The sequence below is a fragment of the Drosophila teissieri genome, chromosome X (genome assembly GCF_016746235.2).
Source record: "Drosophila teissieri strain GT53w chromosome X, Prin_Dtei_1.1, whole genome shotgun sequence".
NCBI lineage: Eukaryota > Metazoa > Arthropoda > Insecta > Diptera > Drosophilidae > Drosophila > Drosophila teissieri.
In genome coordinates, this window is record NC_053034.1 from 4,798,264 (window position 1) to 4,816,711 (window position 18,448).

An 18,448-nucleotide genomic window follows, 5' to 3' on the forward strand; every position below is an offset into this window, starting at 1 on the left:
CGAACAGAAATCTCAGAAGGTGGCGTCAGGTGGCAGCAGATATCATAGAATGAGACAACTAGCTGATATTTCCATGATGGCCATCCCTTTCATGCTTTCAGGCGCCCCTTGACAAATAAGGAGTAAACCGTTACTTTACCACTGAAGGCAGATCAGAGATGCTCAGTCACATTGTGCACTTGGTGCTTCACGCGTTTCTCACGAAATTTGCACGACAATCACGACATAATTTAAATATCCCATGTGGTTGTTGGGAGCGTGACAAAAAATCTGTTACACGCGGGCATCTCTATTTTAGGCAAAAAAAGGGATCGTTGGCTACCTACTAGGATTTTTGTTCGCCTGGTATTTAAAATCGGAAATCTCTTGAATTTCTTTAAAATTTCAGCCGCCCTTGAATCATTTTCGCTGCTAATTCAGCCAGTTTTTCGTTTCGCACACCAGGCGAACAGAAATCTCAGAAGGTGGCGTCAGGTGGCAGCAGATATCATAGAATGAGACAACTAGCTGATATTTCCATGATGGCCATCCCTTTCATGCTTTCAGGCGCCCCTTGACAAATAAGGAGTAAACCGTTACTTTACCACTGAAGGCAGATCAGAGATGCTCAGTCACATTGTGCACTTGGTGCCTCACGCGTTTTTCACGAAATTTGCACGACAATCACGACATAATTTAAATATCCCATGTGGTTGTTGGGAGCGTGACAAGAATTCTGTTACACGCGGGCATCTCTATTTTAGGCAAAAAAGGGATCGTTGGCTACCTACTATGATTTTTGTTCGCCTGGTATTTGAAATCGGAAATCTCTTGAATTTCTTTAAAATTTCAGCCGCCCGGGAATCATTTTCGCTGCTAAATCGGCCAGTTTTTCGTTTGTGTTCACAAATTGAAATTCTATTTTTTTCACTTTTTTTGCAAATTTTAATGATGGTAATGATGGTTTTTTAACTTTCCGACCAAACCGAAATATTTTGATAAAATTAGTTATATTCCAACGTGATTTTCATCATAGGCTGGCTAAAAAAGGTCACAAAGACAAATTAATTACAGTTTTGAAGTAAAAGGACATTTTGATTTTGTTTGTATGTATTTATTTAGAAATATTTATTCTTTATTATTTTCTTGGATGTATCTTTTAAAAATGTTTTACAAAAATAAAATCTAAATAAAATGATGTAATCTGTAAGAGTAATTTTAACACTATAAATACACAAAATCGTTTAAATGCAAGACACAAAAAATATTCTTAACAATTAAGTACGACAATAAAAAAATAAATGCCTAAACTGATAAGAGTAAAACTAAATATTATACAAAAAAAAATATGTAAAAAAAATATGGTAATGCGAGTGTCGTTGGACAACAGCACGCATAAGGAAGCTCAGCGACCAAGTTTCAAACTGCTGGCGTCTCACAAATTCGTTGTCGAAACAAATTACACTTATGTGGTGGTTTGCGGAGGCGGACGGCTGGTCAGGCTTTGGGTGTTTTAATGTGTGGAGTTAGTCAAGAGGTCGATGTCCAATGGGGCGACGGGTGGCACTGTGCAGTTTGTAAACGTTGCAGCGGTGGGATTTTACTATGATCCCATTCGGTGGTAATCGCTGCATCGCTGAGAATGATTACTCAATTTCTGGGCAAGTATATGTGTAGGTATGAATGGGCGTGTACAATATGCTTGTGTGCGTGTGCTTGGGGACATTGGCATTGATGTGGGTGGTGATGGGTGGTGGTGGCATTAGTGGGTGGGTTACGTGTCACAGCGGGAACTTCTCATGTAGAACCATAGAAGGACTGTGCTTCCCCTCCGTTTCCGCATTCCGCCTGCTCCTTGAGTCCTGGGTCCATGCAATTCGCCTGATAGCTGGCACCACCTTATATCCTTAGACCTACGTATTTGTAACCTTGCTATGTACATCCTTGGCGGATCCTTATTGGCGACGTGGCAGCATTGTATTGCTTGAGATTAACGGGTTCCATGTACGGCTAGATAGTTGCACTAGAGATGGTCGATGGTCGGGGCTCGAATCATCATCATCTGCGCTGGTTCAGCATCTGCAGGTAGTACTCGCAGTTGGTGCAATACACCGCCGGTGCGATCACATGCCGCTTGCGGCACAAATTGCACTCAACGGCTTTCGCAGAAGCCTTCACAATGGCATTGTTGTAGACGCGGGTGGGAATGGCGGTGATGCCGGCCGATGAGGTGCCGCCCGCAACGGTTGCTCCGGCTGTTGCTCCAGGGTGACCTAATCCTGCAGATCCGGCCTCGGGCAACCCGTTCTTTTGCGGCGGCGGCGGTGGCGGTGGCAAGCAATCGGCTTCGCCCTTGGTCCCTGGCTCAAAGCTAACCTTTTTCTGCACAGGTTTGGCCATCAGCTGCTGCTGCTGCAGGTGCTGCTGGGCATTGGGCAGCGGGTAGTACGGTCCTGCTGCAGCAGGCTGGTACCCATGTGGCAGGGGCACCCGCTGGTAGGGCGAAGGCAGTGGCACTTGCTCTGAAGTCGCTACACTGCCATTGCTGAAGTAGCCCAAGCTCAGTTGCTGCGTAGCTTGCTGCTGCTGTTGTTGCTGCTGCTGCTGTTGTTGCTGTTGCTGCTGTTGCTGTTGCTGCTGTAGCTGCTGGTGTTTCTGCAAGTGCACAGAGTAGCTACCAAGCTGTGAATGATGCAAGGGACGCGGCATGGTGGTGTACTGTGCATCCAGTTGCTGCAAGTGCTGCTGGCTGGCTATGCCGCTCATACTAGTGCGATGCTGCTGCTGCTGGCGGTACATCTCCTGATGTTGTTGCTGCTGTTGTTGTTGTTGTTGCTGCTGTTGTTGTTGCTGCTGTTGTTGTTGCTGCTGTTGTTGTTGCTGCTGTTGTTGTTGCTGCATTCTCTGCACATACCGCTGCATATCTGCTGTGGCTCCTGCTGGTCTGCCCAACATGGGTGATGGTTGCTGCTGCTGTTGTTGCATCTGCTGCAGCTGCTGTTGCCGCGGCTGCGCTTCCGTTTGCAATCGCATCATGTTCTGCTGCTGCTGCTGGATCATTTGAGCGGTGACCTTCTCGTTGGGATGCTGGGCAGTCCGCAGGACCCGCTCCAGTATGGGATTGGGTATGAAGTCATCGTCCTCCTCGTTTCCAGCTGTGGCAACCAGGATCACCTGGTCGCAGAAGGATACGCTCTTCTTCTTTACCCGCTTGGGTAGTGCGGTGGCTCCGTTCTGATTCAGTGTCTGCTGCACCATCGTGTTCAGCAACTCCACCTCGCGAATCTCCTCTGCTATCTGCGATTGCGTCATTTCGTACTTGGGCTTGGGCAGCATTTGGTGAGCGGTGAGTGCGGCGGGCAGGGAGTTTCTCACCGGCGGCATAGCGTCCACCTCATCCACATCCAATTTTGCGTTGCCGTTGGGCAGTCCGTTCATCTGGGTGCGCAGCTGCCCCATCTGCCCCATCTGCTGCGTCTGTCCCGGCTGGGACAATAGCTCCTGGGAGGCGTAGGATCGAATGGAGGTCTGCTCGAAGCGATGTGTCAAATCCCTGACACTTGATGGCGACGAGGCCTCCAGCTTGCGTTGCATGGCTCTCAAATCGTTGGCCTGTTTCGCCTGCAGCTCCTTCAGCCAGGTGGCATCCGTGGTGGTTGCTCCCGGGTGACTGGCCTGCTCCTTTCTCAGCTTGAGAAGGTGCTGGCGCTGCTGCAGCTGGGCCAAAATGCTGGTGGTGCCCTCGAGGGACTCAAGTTGCTGGCGCTGTTGCTTACTGGCAGCCTCCAAAGCGTGCAGCTGGCTCAGTTGCTGGTTGAGTGGCTCCAGATCCAATTCCGGCGGTGGTGGTGGCGGGAAATCTTCGCTAGCCTGTCGCGAATGGCAGGAAGAGTGCGGTGGACTCGGGTAGGGGGGCAGTTCCATTGGCGGCGGCAGTGGCAGCTCATCCTGGCCGACCAGCATTTGCAGATCCTTCAGAGGACTCTGCTCCGAGTGCACCTGCGCGCAGGTGGTGATGATCGTCTGGCAGGAGTCCTCGCTAATCGATGTGTTCGAACTCATGGCCGAGAGGTTGGACAAGTTGGCCTCGTGGTGGAATTGCTGTTGTTGTTGCTGCTGTTGTTGTTGTTGCTGCTGTGGGGTCAAAGTGGAACTGGTTCGCATGGGCGGCGGTGGCGCCACCTTCGGCACCATGGTCAACTGCCTGCCGCTGCCGTGGAAGCTCTTCCGCATCAGTTTGCTCCTCTCCAGATTCGGATTTGGATTGCTGCCGGCTCCGGAATTCGAGCCCGACCCGGACCCCGAGTAGTCGAAGTGTCCCTCGGAGATGTAGCCACTCATGCCGTGGCCGTGCTTGCCCAAGCCCACGGCACTGTCGTCTACAGAGCTGCCCAGGAGGGTGCCCGCCGTGGTCACGCCCTGCGCAGGATAATGTGGATGGTGTGTTATGCCGGCATTGGCCGTAACGTCGTCCACCGCCTCCGTGAGATCCGGCATGGAGCGATTCTTGCGACGAATGAGCCCGCCCATCAATAGCTTGCGTCTGATTTTGTGCTGCTTCTTGCCGCTCTTGTCCTTCTCCTTCTTCTCGTCCTTGTCCTCCTTGTGCTTCTTCAGCGTGTCCTTGGCATTCACGAGCAGCGTTTCGGTGAGCGAGAACTCACGGGTAAGCTTGTTGCGATCCTCGCTGCGACTGCGCTTCTCCTTCTCCTTGTCCTTGTCCTTGTCCTTGCGTCCGAACAGGGAGCGACTCTCCCGCTCCGGCTTTCCCGGACTGGTGGCCAGTTGCTTCTCCTGCTCGTACTCGATGGCGTTGTCATCGCACGCGGATGCAGAGGCCAAGGCCTTCAGAGGACTCTTGCGCTTCGGGAGCGTGGCATATATCTCGATGCTGGCTGGGATCTGCTGCTGGATCTGGTGAATCTGCTGGATCTGCTGTATCTGCTGCATCTGCTGTATCTGCTGGAACTGCAGCTGCTGCTGCTGCTGCTGCTCCTTCTCTAACGTGCGATCCTTGCTATTCTGGCGCACGTGCTTCACACTACTCGTGCTTCCTTCGCGCATGTGCTTTAGTTCGGGCATAGCCTCCGTTTCGGCCCCCTTCTCCACCAGAATCCGGCGGTGCAGACTCCGGGCTCGCATCACGCACGTATTGTGCTTCATCCGGGCAAAGGTCATCGTGTGCGGATTGCTGTACGGGGCATCCATGGCTGCCCGTGCCCGCCCGGCAGCCGCATTACAGAGCACCAGGGCTGTTTCCAAATCGTGCGACTCCTCCACCAGTCGGGACTTTTCCAGCAACTGGTCCGCCTCGTGGCACAGCTTCTCGCAGTCCCCGGACAAGGCCAGCTGTCCGTTGCCATGTCCGTGGGGCACTGCTCCTCCGTTTGGAACGACGCCCATGGCTGCCTCCGGGATCTTGGCCAGCTGGGGATTCAGCGCATGCTTCGGCGGATACGAGTCCGTGGAACTGAGCGAAAACGAGTCGTAGCCCGGGTCATAAGGCAAACCATGTCGCGTTGGGCTCTGGGGCACTGCTGCCACTCCCCTCTTGGCCACCATGTACAGGTAGGGATTGTCCAGTGTCGTAGAACTGGCTGAACTAGCGCTGTTTCGATCGCCTGACCAATTGCCCGAGTCGCGACGACGTGGCTGATTCAGGTGCTCCGGCATGGTCAGTCCATCGCTGGGCGGAGAACTGCCGTTGGAGGAGCCGTGGCCCGAGCTCGACTCCGCACTGTGGCTGCGCTGAAGCTGCAGGTGCTGCCTCCTCGCCAGCTGCGCACTCAGCACCGCCTCGATGGGTTTGCGACTCAGAAAGCCTCCATCCTTGTCCACACTCTGTTGGCCGACACCGACACCGACACCAACACCGACACCGACTCCATTCCCGCCTCCAATCTTGTCCTGGATCACGCTCAAATTCTGGTACTGGGCACTGAGCACATGTTCCACCGTCTTGCGGCTGATGTAGGCATCCGTTTCATCCGTGCCCATTGCCAGGTTGCTCGGAAAGATATTCTTTTGAATCACACTCAGGTTCTGGTAGTCGTTGGGTGGTGTCCTCAGCGGAGTCGGAGTGATGGCCCTCCTTGTGTTGCCCAAGCTGGGCTTCTCCGGACTGGGCGTAACTGCCCGGCGAACCACTGAGCCAGCGCTGGATGGAGCACTCGCCGGCATGGCCAGATCCACGTGACTGACACCGGCGCCGTTGCCAACCGAAGGCTGCTGGGGAACCGCGTACAGCAGCAGGAGCGGCTGATATCTACCCCGGCTGCACTTGTCCACCACGCCCTCCCAACTGGGCCCCACCTCCTTCACGTTCGCATCGTCGAAGTAGACCCACACCTTGAGCTTCGTGTGGAAGAAGAAGGTGGTGTAGTGCTTGCCGTAGTAGGACACGATGCCCACCAGCTCGTGCTGGGTCTGCTGGGCCCATCGTGGCTCGCTGACCTGGTGGAAAACGTCACCCAGGCGCAGGCTGGTGCCCACAGCCTTCAGAACGGCATGAACTTGATCCGCCGCCGGTCGCTCAGAGTCCCACACGATGCCAATGGATACCACTTCCGGTCGGTTGAGCAGGGCCCTACAAATCCCAATCTTGGCGCCGCAGGTGTTCTGTTTTGTGATTCAAGAGACGATATGTACAATATGAGTTTCAACTGCCAGCATGGCTAAAAGTTAGTTTGACTACTTACCGGACAGTCGCGTATGTCGCCCATGTTGCCGGCGGCCCTTAAAAGTTGGCCAAAACTCAGCTGCTGATGGGACTGCAGGGCCAGACTCTTCTGGGAGGTCAGTGCCGAGGCAGAGACGTAGTGCACCATCTGTGGGAGATAGGAGAACACAGGTCAATTAGTTACCGGCGGAATATGGTCAAGGCGGAAGTGGTACGCCCACTGCGACACTTCTAGCTCGTGCTGACGTCACCCCGCGATATATGCATGATCGCACGCATTAGCCATCAATTATACTCGTATGTTACTCGTATATGGCCCCTTTTAAGGGACCAACTGGTCCGGGCAGCTTTACTGCTTTTCTGCTTCTCGCAGACAATCTGCATGTGCATGGCAATGTCCCATAACCCGTTTACTCCGCCCAGATCGGTAGCAGTCGCGCAAGTAACTGTTCTCGGACCAAGAGACAAGTGGCGGACATTCGAGACATTCGAGGCATTCATCACACTCGAGACTCGGCAAGTGCAACATCGAGTGATGCAGGTGCTCGGATCCAAACTGGTGGAACCCACGCCACGAGTTTGGCTCTGATTTGAGCAGCGACTGTAACTGTGGTCCATGGCTTCAATCGGAGGAGCAGACAAACGGGTTGACTACACTCGCCAAAACATTGCACAATGATTTAATACGCATTCAAAAGAGGGAATTGGCAGGGGAATTTGGCCTAAACTAACTAACTGACTTCAAAGTGAGCGCTTTATACCGAGTAAAACATTCTATAAAGTTTGATTTCGATGTTGCCTAAAGTAATGAGGCATACAAGTAATGATATATAGCGGAAGTGGCCTTGATTAATGACGTTATGCATTCACGCATCCTATACGATTCTCCTGGGGATCTTACCTGGGTGAAGGGCAGCTGCTCCGAGTTGGCTCCGCACTTGCAGACGCTCTGCTCGATGACGCGCATGGCGAATCTTCGGTGGGCGATGCAGGCGGAGGATTCGCAGGAGTCGCCGTCATCCGGCGAAATGTGCGAGTGGACGCGGTGGAGAAGGAGCTCGAAGCATTCGGCGGCATCGCCCAAGCAGCCGAGTGGGAAGCGGCGTCCTGCCAAAGGACCACTGGCCAAAGCCCGACGCAGTGGCTCCGGGCACAAGGCGGGCTCGGAACTGGTCTGCAGTTGCTGGAAAAGTTCCTGTGGCGAGGAGGAAACATACTGGTTAGGTGACTTCAACTTAGAACAGTGACTATAGCTAGGAATATTTCGAAAGACAATGCTGAGTGATTGTACATAAATCTTTTTCTTATCAGATTTCACCTTTACTTAGCTATCAGTGGTTACGTGTGAGCTGACCAATTAAAAGTATTTCCTAAATTACTGTAGTAACGTGTAAGCTGATTGCCAAGTAAAAAGATACTAAATTATAAACTAAAGATGTGAACACTTTCGTTCGATTCAGTTCTCTCTTTAAGCTCATAAAAGTCAACCATTTAGAGCTTCCCCGTGTGAAATAAGTCCCCAGACTTACGATGACCGCATTGATGCACCGATCCCTCTCCGAATTTCCCGCGCTGTTGATATGGCCATTGCCATTGCCATTGCCGGCGTTATTATAGCCCATTACGGCCAATTCCACGCTGCTGGCCACTTTGGCCAAGGCGCTGACCGACTTCTGCTTCGACTGCTGGCGGGTCAAGGTGGCCGACTTGTCGGCTCCATCCAGGACTAACTTGCGGGGACTACTCCTCGGCAGGGTGCCTCCGTTGTTGCTGATCAGGTGCCCCAACTGGGGATGGTGGACTTGAACGGGAACGGGCACGGGAACGGAAACCGGTGATGTTGGGGATGTGCCCGGGGAAGTGGGTGCTCCTGATCCCAATGCTGCTGCTGCTGCTCCTGCAGTTGGGGCTGCTACGCCCACCACACTGGTGGGTTCTTTCCTTTTGTAGCGGAACTTGATCATCTTGTTGTTATCCGGTAATCAGAGTCACAACATGGCACTGTGGAAATGGTTTTACAAAATTGCTTAGCTTTTACCTCACCCTCTGCGTGTTTATACAGTTCTCAAGTTTTTGGCCAGACACCAGAGGGTGTTAAGTGTTTTTTACTCTAGTCAGCTCGAAATAAATAAAGGGGGAAGTCAGGCAGCGGAAGTGCGAGCTAAAGTGCAGAGTCAGCCCCCAAAAAACGGCAATTCGCAATCTGCAACCCTCAGCAATTAAAGAGGAAGTTTAATAGCGATTCGAGGCAATTAAAGGTACGAGACCAGCACTTCTTGGCGTATCGCATGGATCCATACGATACGATAACAGCTGCGACAGGTTTTTAACCATCATTTGGCACACCCTAAGCCTTAAACACACACAGCACAGCACAGCACAGCACAACACAGCACAACTCGACTGGACTTGACTTTCGCTTTTGGCCTGCTCTCGACCTCATTTGCGGCCAATCGAAAGTTTCGCCAGCAAAACAAACCGGTCCATACTCCAAGCCACCGAGACAAAGTTCTCCAGCCCCAGAAAAGTCAGTCAGTCAGCGGTTTTTCAAAACTGCTAAGCTGCAATGCTGAAAACAGCAAATTGCATGTGCAGTGGTAAGCGGTAAGCGCCGAGCGGTAAAGCGGCAAAGAGGCAAAGCGGCAGAGCGGCAGAGCGGTCTAATGTTGCCGCCTGACAACCGCTGACGCCTTGAAAATGAAGTGCCACTCGGTGGAACCCGAGACCTGGAGCCGCAGGTCCAAGTCAATGGAGTTTCCAGGGCAACGGCGGGGCTTTAGGGGTCCCAGAATGACGCCATATGCGACATATGGCTGAGATCTGTAAACGCCTTTTGCATTTTCTGCTGTCAATTACAATTGTTTGGCCAAAGCAACAACAACGACAACGACAACCCGACACGAACAATGAGTCGGCCTAAAATTATTAAATGCAGGCCGATATGCACAGAGCGCAAATGCTAAATGCCTGCTAAAAATGATTAAAAAGCCATTATTGCTGGGGACACGTACGTGTGTTTAATTTCCAAGACCCTCAATCATGTTAAACATGTCAAAAGGGCAATAAGTATATATGGTAACTTAATTTCCCTTTCGAATAGCAAACCACATTTCAATTTGAAAATCGATTTTTTAAGTGTCTTTTTCGCATATAGCATATAGATGATCCCAATAAGTAAATACGCAAAGATCTGTTTTGCTCACGAAATACTTGAAATGAAATTGGGAGTGGAATCGGCACAATTAACACTTGTCAACTGTTTGAGTTTTGAACAAGATCGAGAAAAGGGACGAAAAGTTCGGGGGGATAAGTTTGAGTTATGAGTTCATCAGTTTGCACTTCGCATGACTGACTGACTGCTCAGGTTCAAACACACCAAAATACACAGAAAACAATCCATAATATTAACAAAACTAAGCGGAGACCTTACAGTGAACTTACAATCAACAGTGCGTTCTCAGTTCAAATGGCTAGTTCCAAAAGGCTACGTTATCTTCTTCGAAGAACGAACCGAGAGTGGCTGCAGCCCGTTTAAAGAGCCATAAACATGGAGCATGGGTACGTATTTTTTAAGTGCCACACGCACTAACAACAACTGGGTGACAATTCTGGATTTTATGGCCAGCGATCTGACCCGAAACTCGAAAAATGTTTAATAAGCGGAAAAGCCGCCGCTGGCGAGCGGAAGTGCGGGAAGTCAGGGAAACTCGCTGACTTCCAGTGGTAGTGGTTTTTTATACTTGTCGTTTTCCCGGTAAAGTGCAGCGGAAGGGGGGTTCCCGCCCTGCTCAATTGTTGTTGCACGAGTATATTGTTGTATAATTGGTCATTCATTGGACAAACAGTTGCATGCTAATTAGTCTGGGGCACAAAATCAAACGTCACGCTCTTTAATTTCGGGCGCTTTTGGGCCACCGCACTTGAGCCACTGGACCACACTGTTGCCACACAAACGTGGAAGTTGGCGAATCATTTAGGCCATGTAATTAGCCGGCAATTGACCAACGATTTGCGCGAAGTGCGCAACTGCAAACGCAAGGGGTTTACGAGTATCTTGAAATGCGATCAGCTCCCTGAATGGAAGTACTAGGGGTCTTCAGCCAAATGACAATGGGTTGTAAAACGGCGCTAACCGCATTAATGGAATCAAGTTACGTCTAAGAGTTCTTAGAAATTATATTATACAGGTGATTAGGCCAATAAATATATTTGCTAAAAATGCCTCTTGCTTTTCCCAAAAAACGGCATTTAATTCTAGTAATAGTGCATCGCAATAGCCTGATATGTTGCCCTCCATATTGTGGAACATGTCATGAAACACGAGTTTCGCTCAAGTCTCGAGTCTCGAGATCCGAGATTCGAGATTTGAGATTCGATGAGGCGACACTTGGCGGGGAAACCGAACTGGCAGTCCTTGAGATTGAGACCCCAACCGACACTATTTATAGATCGGGGCTTTGGGCTTTGGGACTTCGGCTTTGCACACCTCCAAACGCAGATCGCAGATACACACCAGAGTTAGAGATACAGATACAGATACAGATGCTGAAACAGTAAGAGAGCTTTGGGCAGCTGTTGTCGAATGCAAAACGGGTTGGCAACACAAGCTGGCCTGCAGCTAAATGTTTTCATTTATTGTTATTACTTCTGATTATTGTTGCTCGCTTCTGTTGTTTTCTTGGCTCTTGGTTCTTGGTGCTTTATGATTATTTGTACTTTTTGCAAGCCCGATGATTTATGGGCTTTAATTGTAAAGCCACAAGCGGGGGCCAAAACGCTGGCTTTAGCTGAATGTTTCTGCTTCCGCAATTACAGCGGCAACAAAGAGCCAGAACTGACCTTTTTCTCAGCCAGATTGAGACAAAGAGTGAGTCTACCTGGGCTATCCAGCCACATGTGGGAACACCACACGTGCAACGGCCCACCAGCAACCTGCAGCAACAAGAAACCTGCCACCAGCAGCATGCAACCCATGCTGCAGATGTCTCAAGCCGAGCATCCAGCAGCGAGAATCTAAAACAGCGATGGCTGCCAGATCAATGAGCCATAGAAAAAGTCGAGATACATGGCAAGAAATATTCTTATGCTTTGTTCTTGGCTGCGGAATATTCAGTATGCTTATGTTTTGCAATCCATGCAATGACACTCGCAATGCTTTACTTTGAAAATACAGCAGAATTTTGTACAAATCGCTGGATATCGCTGTACATAAATACGTTTTCATATTTAAATCCTAGATATGGTATTCAAATTGATTCCTCTGCACTGCAAGTTGGAGGGCGAGTGGGAAGTGTGGAGTGTTGCAGCGACAACCTGTAGCAGTGATCTCCGCACGTGAGGCGACTCCCAAGTAGTTGGCTAATGACTGTATTCATGTGGCTCCGTGTTTACATATGCTAGGCAGGCGTCGGAGGCCCAAGAATTACCCATAAATACACAAATCTGCCGTTTAATATTCGACTGGGGAAGAGGAGTCCAAGAGGAACAAGTCGCGGCATTCTGATATTCTGATAGCCATGGTAATGATGATGATGATGATGATGATGGCTGGGCTAGTGACATATGGCTTGGGCCAAACGAAGAAGGAGCCCAACTGCGGGTTGATGGCCTGCATTTCAATTGCGGGAGTGGAGTGGACTGGAGTGGAGTAGAGAGTCCATGCAAATTGAAACCTAAACTAAAACACTCCCCTTTTGGATATACATGTACGTAGGAAAAAATCGCACTTGAAGATCGCGTGTTTCGCTGGACTTTCCCTAGGGAAACCAGGGGTCTTGAGAAAAAGGTATATAAAAAAGAGCCTGCGTGCGGCGCACAGATTAATCTTTAATAAGCAGCATAAATGCATTAGATGAGTGCCCACTGTACCTGTTCGTAGCAGGTTTCCACGAAGGCTGCGGGCTGCCAGGCATTTACATACCAAAAGATCTTCACAAAAGGTGAGGAAAAAACAAGTTGGCAGTTGGCGGTTGGCGGTTGGCGGTTGGCCATTTGGTCTTAAGCCATTTGGACCGCTATGATTTTTGACGCAGACCGGACCCACATGCTCGTCGAATATCGAAGAATCAATAAGAAACGGAAAAGAAACAGGTAATTCCATTTAAGCAGCACCTAGCTGCGATCTCAAACTCCATTGTTTCATTTCTAATAATCAAAACCAACAGAAACAAAAAAAACTGGCCAAAAACTTGAGTTCTGTTTGAGCTTTGTTGAAGTTTTTAACTTACGCAAGCATATTCTGTTCTGTATGGTATAAAAATAAAAATAAAGTAATCCAGTGATTTATCTCGATCTTGGCACAACTCTGGCTCTCCGTGCTTGTATTTGTTGTTTGTTGAGTAAACTTTTGCAGGCAACAGGCACCAAAAAAAAATAGGTTTTATTTGCACTCGTTAGGAATCGGCGGTTTTTTTTGCCGCGCGCGCAATTCTTCACTTTGATTTCCACTGAGATGCGATTCTGGATGTGGTTTGTGGATGGAGTATTGCGAACGACCGACCGCCGATGAAAACACGTCCGCCGACTGGGAAATTTGTATAGCAACTGAAACTCGTTTGGCCGCTTGGCTTTTGGCCATCCGAAAAGAGAGAGAGCTGCTCGCTCAGCCAAGAGCCAAGAGCCAAGAGCAGATACAGATACATGGCCGGCTCTCTGGAGAAACTGGTTTTCCAGGGGAACAAGAACTTCAGTTATATCAACAGCGAACTCACCTGAGTAAACCCTACCCAAAACCCGAACCCATACCCATACTCATACCCATACTCAAACACAAACCGAATACGAATCCGAATCCGAACTCGAAAACGGGGGAGTTTGTCTTGTAGTAGGCCAAACAGGTAAATGTCTTGCCCGAGCAGGTAAACAGCGCTTCTCTCTCTCCCTCTCTCTCTTCTCTCGGGATTCTCAGCTCTCCGATTCGATTCTCAGATTTCCACAGCCGAAGCACCCTGTAAGCCTCCACGGATATACCTTTGTTCAAATGACAAATGCAGCCAGCGGTATACGAATATAGAAAAGTCCGCATCATCTTGCAGCTTAGCTAATAGGCCAGAGCCCCAAGCCTACGGTAGACCCAAGACCAGTCTTGGAGTCTGTGGCCATGGTTGTCTTTGGTGGGCGGATTGCAGATCCTGGGACTTATGAGTCATCCCGTAAAAGCGGCAACGCCAGAGAAACGCGTGCGCATGCGCAAACCCTACGAAACCGAAAAAACCCAGCAATTCCATGGAAAGCCTTAATAAACTCGATCATCCATGAACCCCGTAGCCCAAATAACACCATTAAAGCGGATGAAAAACCCTCGCGTTCATCTCTGTTGTAGGTGAGTGGAGCGGTAAAAGTAAGATACGTTATCGTACCACGAAGATGCTGCGCTTCCCCCTCCCTCCCAAAAAGATAAAACGAAGCGAGGAGTAAACAAAAGGCCTCTTTCTGCTCTGGGCTCAAAAGCTTAGGACCATACACCATCCACCATACAACATACACCATCCACCCGCCAACGAGTCCATGACTCAAGAAGAAGCGAGAGTTGGGGCTTCGAACTGGAGTCAAACAGTGACTCATGGCCAGAGACTACCAATGTGTAACGTCAGTTGATTGATTGGGTCAGAAGTGAACTGCACACAGGCCAAGATGCAGATGCGAGAGTTCCCGAACACTTGCATGACATAAAATACCCAGCAAGTTCCATTTAGAATAGGAGTTAAGCCATTGCCTAAAAATATCAATTTCAGATCAAATATAGGGGTATCAAATATAGGTATGGATGATCACTAACTAAAATGTCGTCCCCTTTATTAATATTTCCCCAAGAGGCAGCACTGATCAATCAACTTTGGCCGAACTTTGGCTTTGACCAATTTGGGAAGTATAGAAACCAGATAGCCCAAAAACAAATCACCGTCCATTTTGATGGATTGGCACGCTGAGGGTTCTTTCTCTAATATGTCAAAGGCGAAATTAGCTAAAATCTGAAACAAAAACTAAGAAAACTATTCAATAATTGATGGATTTTCTGTTGCCATTTGACTGCATTTCTTTGTCAAGGCGGTAAATAAAAAGTTGTATTTTGTGTACGAATAAGAAACCTTCGTATCGCACGTCGATCGAATAAATTGAAGACATAATAAAAAATACGCAACAAAAAGTAAGAAGAAACGAAATAAAGCTTAACAAAATTAAAGGTAAAGATCGGCAACGTACATGGGTTTTTTTGATCGTGGCTGCAGAGTGAATCACACTGATTGAGATATGGCGATGATGGAAATGGATTTGTCTCTGCATCTCCGATTAGCACCTCCACTCGTGCCCTTCTCATATACATACTACATACTACAAGCACTAAAGCACCACAAGCACCATATAGTACATAATACACCCCCAACTCTGGCTTTGTTCATGGTAATTTGGGTTTCCTTTTTATGGTGGCTCTGAACAAACAATGAAAATAAAAAAAAGCAAAACCCAAAAGCCTGTTGTTTGCACTTGCTTTACGAGTAGATGCCATCCAGATTATAGAGTACCCGAATCCCAAAATCCAAATCTGGAGTATGCATATACATATATTTAGAGGGCAAACAGCGCTTGGCGATAAGTGGAAGCCCATGCAACTATGCAACTGGCACACGATCAAGTGTCTGCGGCATGGACTTTGGATGGATCTGGATAGATGGTTAGGTGGATAGATCGTTTTCCCGGTAAAGAGGACATTGTCTTCTGGCTCGCCTCACTCTAATGACTTTGTCCTTTGGTTATGTGTGGATTTCTGGAAATGCAGAATGAAAAGTCTGGGCCCTTGATGAGAATTGTGCATTGAAGCATGGCAGCATGGCAGCGCGGAGAAAACTGTCGAGACGATTTTTCATCAAGAAGTTCCCGGCCTCCGCCTTCTCGACGGGTTCTTAACCCTCTGATGTGAAACAATCAGCGTGGGGAACGGTCAAAATGCGATCGCAATCGTGGGAGTTTCCCAGCTCTAAAAGGCCAACGTCTTCAGCGCGACGATTTTCATAATTAAATAGTCTTCTTCCCGCGGGAAAGGTGGAAAGGTGGAGTAAAAATTCATTTAGCCCGGCCGCGTATAAATAATGCAAAATGCAAAGGCAAAAGGCGAGGGGCAAAAGGGGCAACCCTTCTCGTCGCTCGTTTAATATGTGGCAGCAAACAAGTGGGCAAGTGGCAGCCATGGTTTCCAGGGCCAAGTCGGGGGTTTGGGGCACACTCCATGACGGCATGGAGGTGCAGAACAGTCAAAGCAAAACAGTCAAACAAAAACAAACCGAGGAAGAGGCACCAACACTTTCCACTTCGTCGTCATCAATGTTTAAGGAGCGCAAAAAAAGAAAAGAAGCGAGAAAAAAACGAAGGGGAAAACGCTGCGGAGAGAGGGCCCACTGTGAGCACAGTGTGAGCACCCTGTTTTCCGTGGCCAGAGCGTCTTGGCCCGAAAAGTACAGTCGCGTACAGTCGTTAGCCTTTTGTTTGTTGGCGGCTCGAGTTTTTCCCGAACGTCACGAGTTTGTCGCTTGCCCAGGGGTTAGCACGATGGAAGATGCTACTCCGGCTTTTCGTTTGGGCCCATGTTTGAGTTTGGGTCCTCTTCTGCTTGTCTGCTTGTCCGTTTGTCCGCTTTTCTGCTTTTCTGCTCTTCTGGCTAATGATCACCGAGATAATAATAATGATCTTCATCATCCATCCGCTGGTCTGGTTTCTATATGGATATTGCACCAGCCGCCTGAGAGGGTGACTGTTTTATAGTTTTCCCCATGTTTTTTATTTTTTTCAGTTCGGTTTATCACGGCCTTTTCTTGATGACTTGGTGGTTTTCCCGTTCTGGGTTCTGGATTAATTATGCACTTTTTAATATCAAAAGCCAGTCGATATAGAGCTGCATTTCGGTTTATCTCAAATGAAATGTGAGCTGCAGTTGTGCAAATGCGAGGTTCCTATTATGCTGTGTACGCTCTTTTAATTTTTTTGATTTTATTAGCACTTTTTAGAAAGGAAAACTATTTTCGGAATATAATAAGCCTGCTCTCATTGCTACGATATTATCATACTCGAAAGTTCAAACGAATCCAGTGGCATTTGCATAATTGCACTTGACTCGAATTTAATTCGAGGTTTTACGAGGTGAGAACAGGACAAACGAGGCGTTGAGTGCCGGTCACGCTAGAGGGTCCGGCAAAGGTCCTGGAAGGCGTGACCAGTGGCCCAGGACTACAGGACTACAGGATCCCAGGACTTATCCGGGAACAGGATCTAAACACCCCTGGACACGCAAGGTTGAGTGGAGGGGGTGTGAACCTGGCCGCCAGGTAGAGTCATTGAATGTTGCATTTTCGGGCCTGCCTTGCCGATTTAAGGATTTAATGTTTTCCCCCGGATTTCCCCATTCCCTGGGAAAGTGAGAACGGGAAAACATTTAGCATCGAGCACAGAGCCTGGGGAAAATCACAAAACAAAACGCACTTGAGCAGCTGAACAGATGAACAGATGAACATTTGAGAAAGGGCCTACCCTGCGTGTGAACAAATGATGATTTTTCCACGACAGACAAGGCTGCATGTTGGCAATTAAGGTGCAGCCGAACAGTCGGAAATCGGAGGTGGAAAATCTGGAAAAGCCAGACAGGCGACTGGGAAAATTGACCTGACCCTGGCGCTTAATTGCTTTATTTGGCTGCGAGCGAAAATTGCAGAAGAGAATTTCTCTAATGTGCAAGTTCGTATGAATTAGTTTCCTGGCCCAAAAGTATGCTTTACTTATTTTGACCGTCAACTTCGAACACCGCTAAAAAAGTATGTTCGAATTTATAAATTATTATAATCAGTAATGAGTTACTAAAAAATCAAAGCAACATATATCTTAGACTATAATTTTTTAAAATACAATGTTTTAACCATATATCGTGCTCATCAGACTTACGCTACGATGTTGCGCTTCTTAATACTAGTCCCTCAATAATAATAACTTGATGATATATTAAGCCAAAATTTGTTAGCAAACTTTAAAACTGTTCTCGGCATTGTCTTGCGATCTTCGAATGGTTCGTGTCTTGAATATCAATTCGAACTTACCTTTAGAGCGCAAAAGATGCAATCTTGGCCACCGCATACGTGCTGATTTAGGCCGCGAAACGATCGTCGGAAGGCGTCCAAGTGCCACAAGACCTGCAAAAGAGAACGGGCGAGCATTATTAACTTGGCCAACAGAGAAGAGAGCACAGATTGGGGACTGGCAAGGGGCAATCTCCACAAAATCTCTGTGTGTATAACAAAAGAGAGGCCCAAACCGGTTAAGACGACGCCATCTTGTCGCCGAGATCTGGTGTGTGTGTGTGTGTGCTTAGACAAAGGCTCTAAAACTCAAGAGAACTGAATTGCCTGTCCAAAAGCCGCGCCACAAAATGCTGGCCAAAAACCAGTTTCGTACTCGGCCACAGCCACAGCCACAGCCACAAAACTGCAAAGCCAGCCAAATCTTGGTCTTCTCAGACGTGGGTCTCGAGCTTGGGACAGGCTTTGGAGATTGGGTGGCCGGAGCAGACCGATCGAGACTGGAAAACCCGTCTGGAGTTTCTCTTCGATCTCCGCATTTTGGCGGCCTTTTCGGAGATTTCAATTTTGTCTTCATTTTCGCTGTTGTTGCTGTTTTGGCTGTTTCTGCTGTTGTTTTCGTTTTGAAGTCAGAGTTCACCTGGGATGAATCACGACCCCCTCCTGCGTTAGATCTATCAATTAAGCCGTCCCAAGGGCTGTAATTAACAATCGGCCAGTGAAAGCCCCGCTC

At 48.7% G+C, this 18,448-nt stretch overlaps 1 protein-coding gene across 2 annotated transcripts in view; it reads right to left on the reverse strand.

Annotated features, from left to right (window-relative positions):
- Nucleotides 1-1,228: 1,228 nt before the first annotated feature.
- The window catches only part of LOC122623925 (homeobox protein prospero), a 46,995-nt gene continuing 29,775 nt past the window's right edge, over nucleotides 1,229-18,448 (reverse strand). Inside the window, exons 1-5 of one of the 2 annotated variants that reach the window (XM_043803306.1) lie at nucleotides 12,886-13,184; nucleotides 8,188-8,659; nucleotides 7,560-7,853; nucleotides 6,678-6,806; nucleotides 1,229-6,597 (exon numbers count right to left, since the gene is read on the reverse strand). In XM_043803306.1, coding sequence (XP_043659241.1) covers nucleotides 2,038-6,597; nucleotides 6,678-6,806; nucleotides 7,560-7,853; nucleotides 8,188-8,622 — 5,418 coding nt within the window. In that variant the 5' untranslated portion in view covers nucleotides 8,623-8,659; nucleotides 12,886-13,184 and the 3' untranslated portion in view covers nucleotides 1,229-2,037. Of the gene's footprint in view, nucleotides 6,598-6,677; nucleotides 6,807-7,559; nucleotides 7,854-8,187; nucleotides 8,660-12,885; nucleotides 13,185-17,736; nucleotides 17,830-18,448 lie in introns of those variants that run through there. The other variant, XM_043803307.1, reaches the window with a different exon arrangement.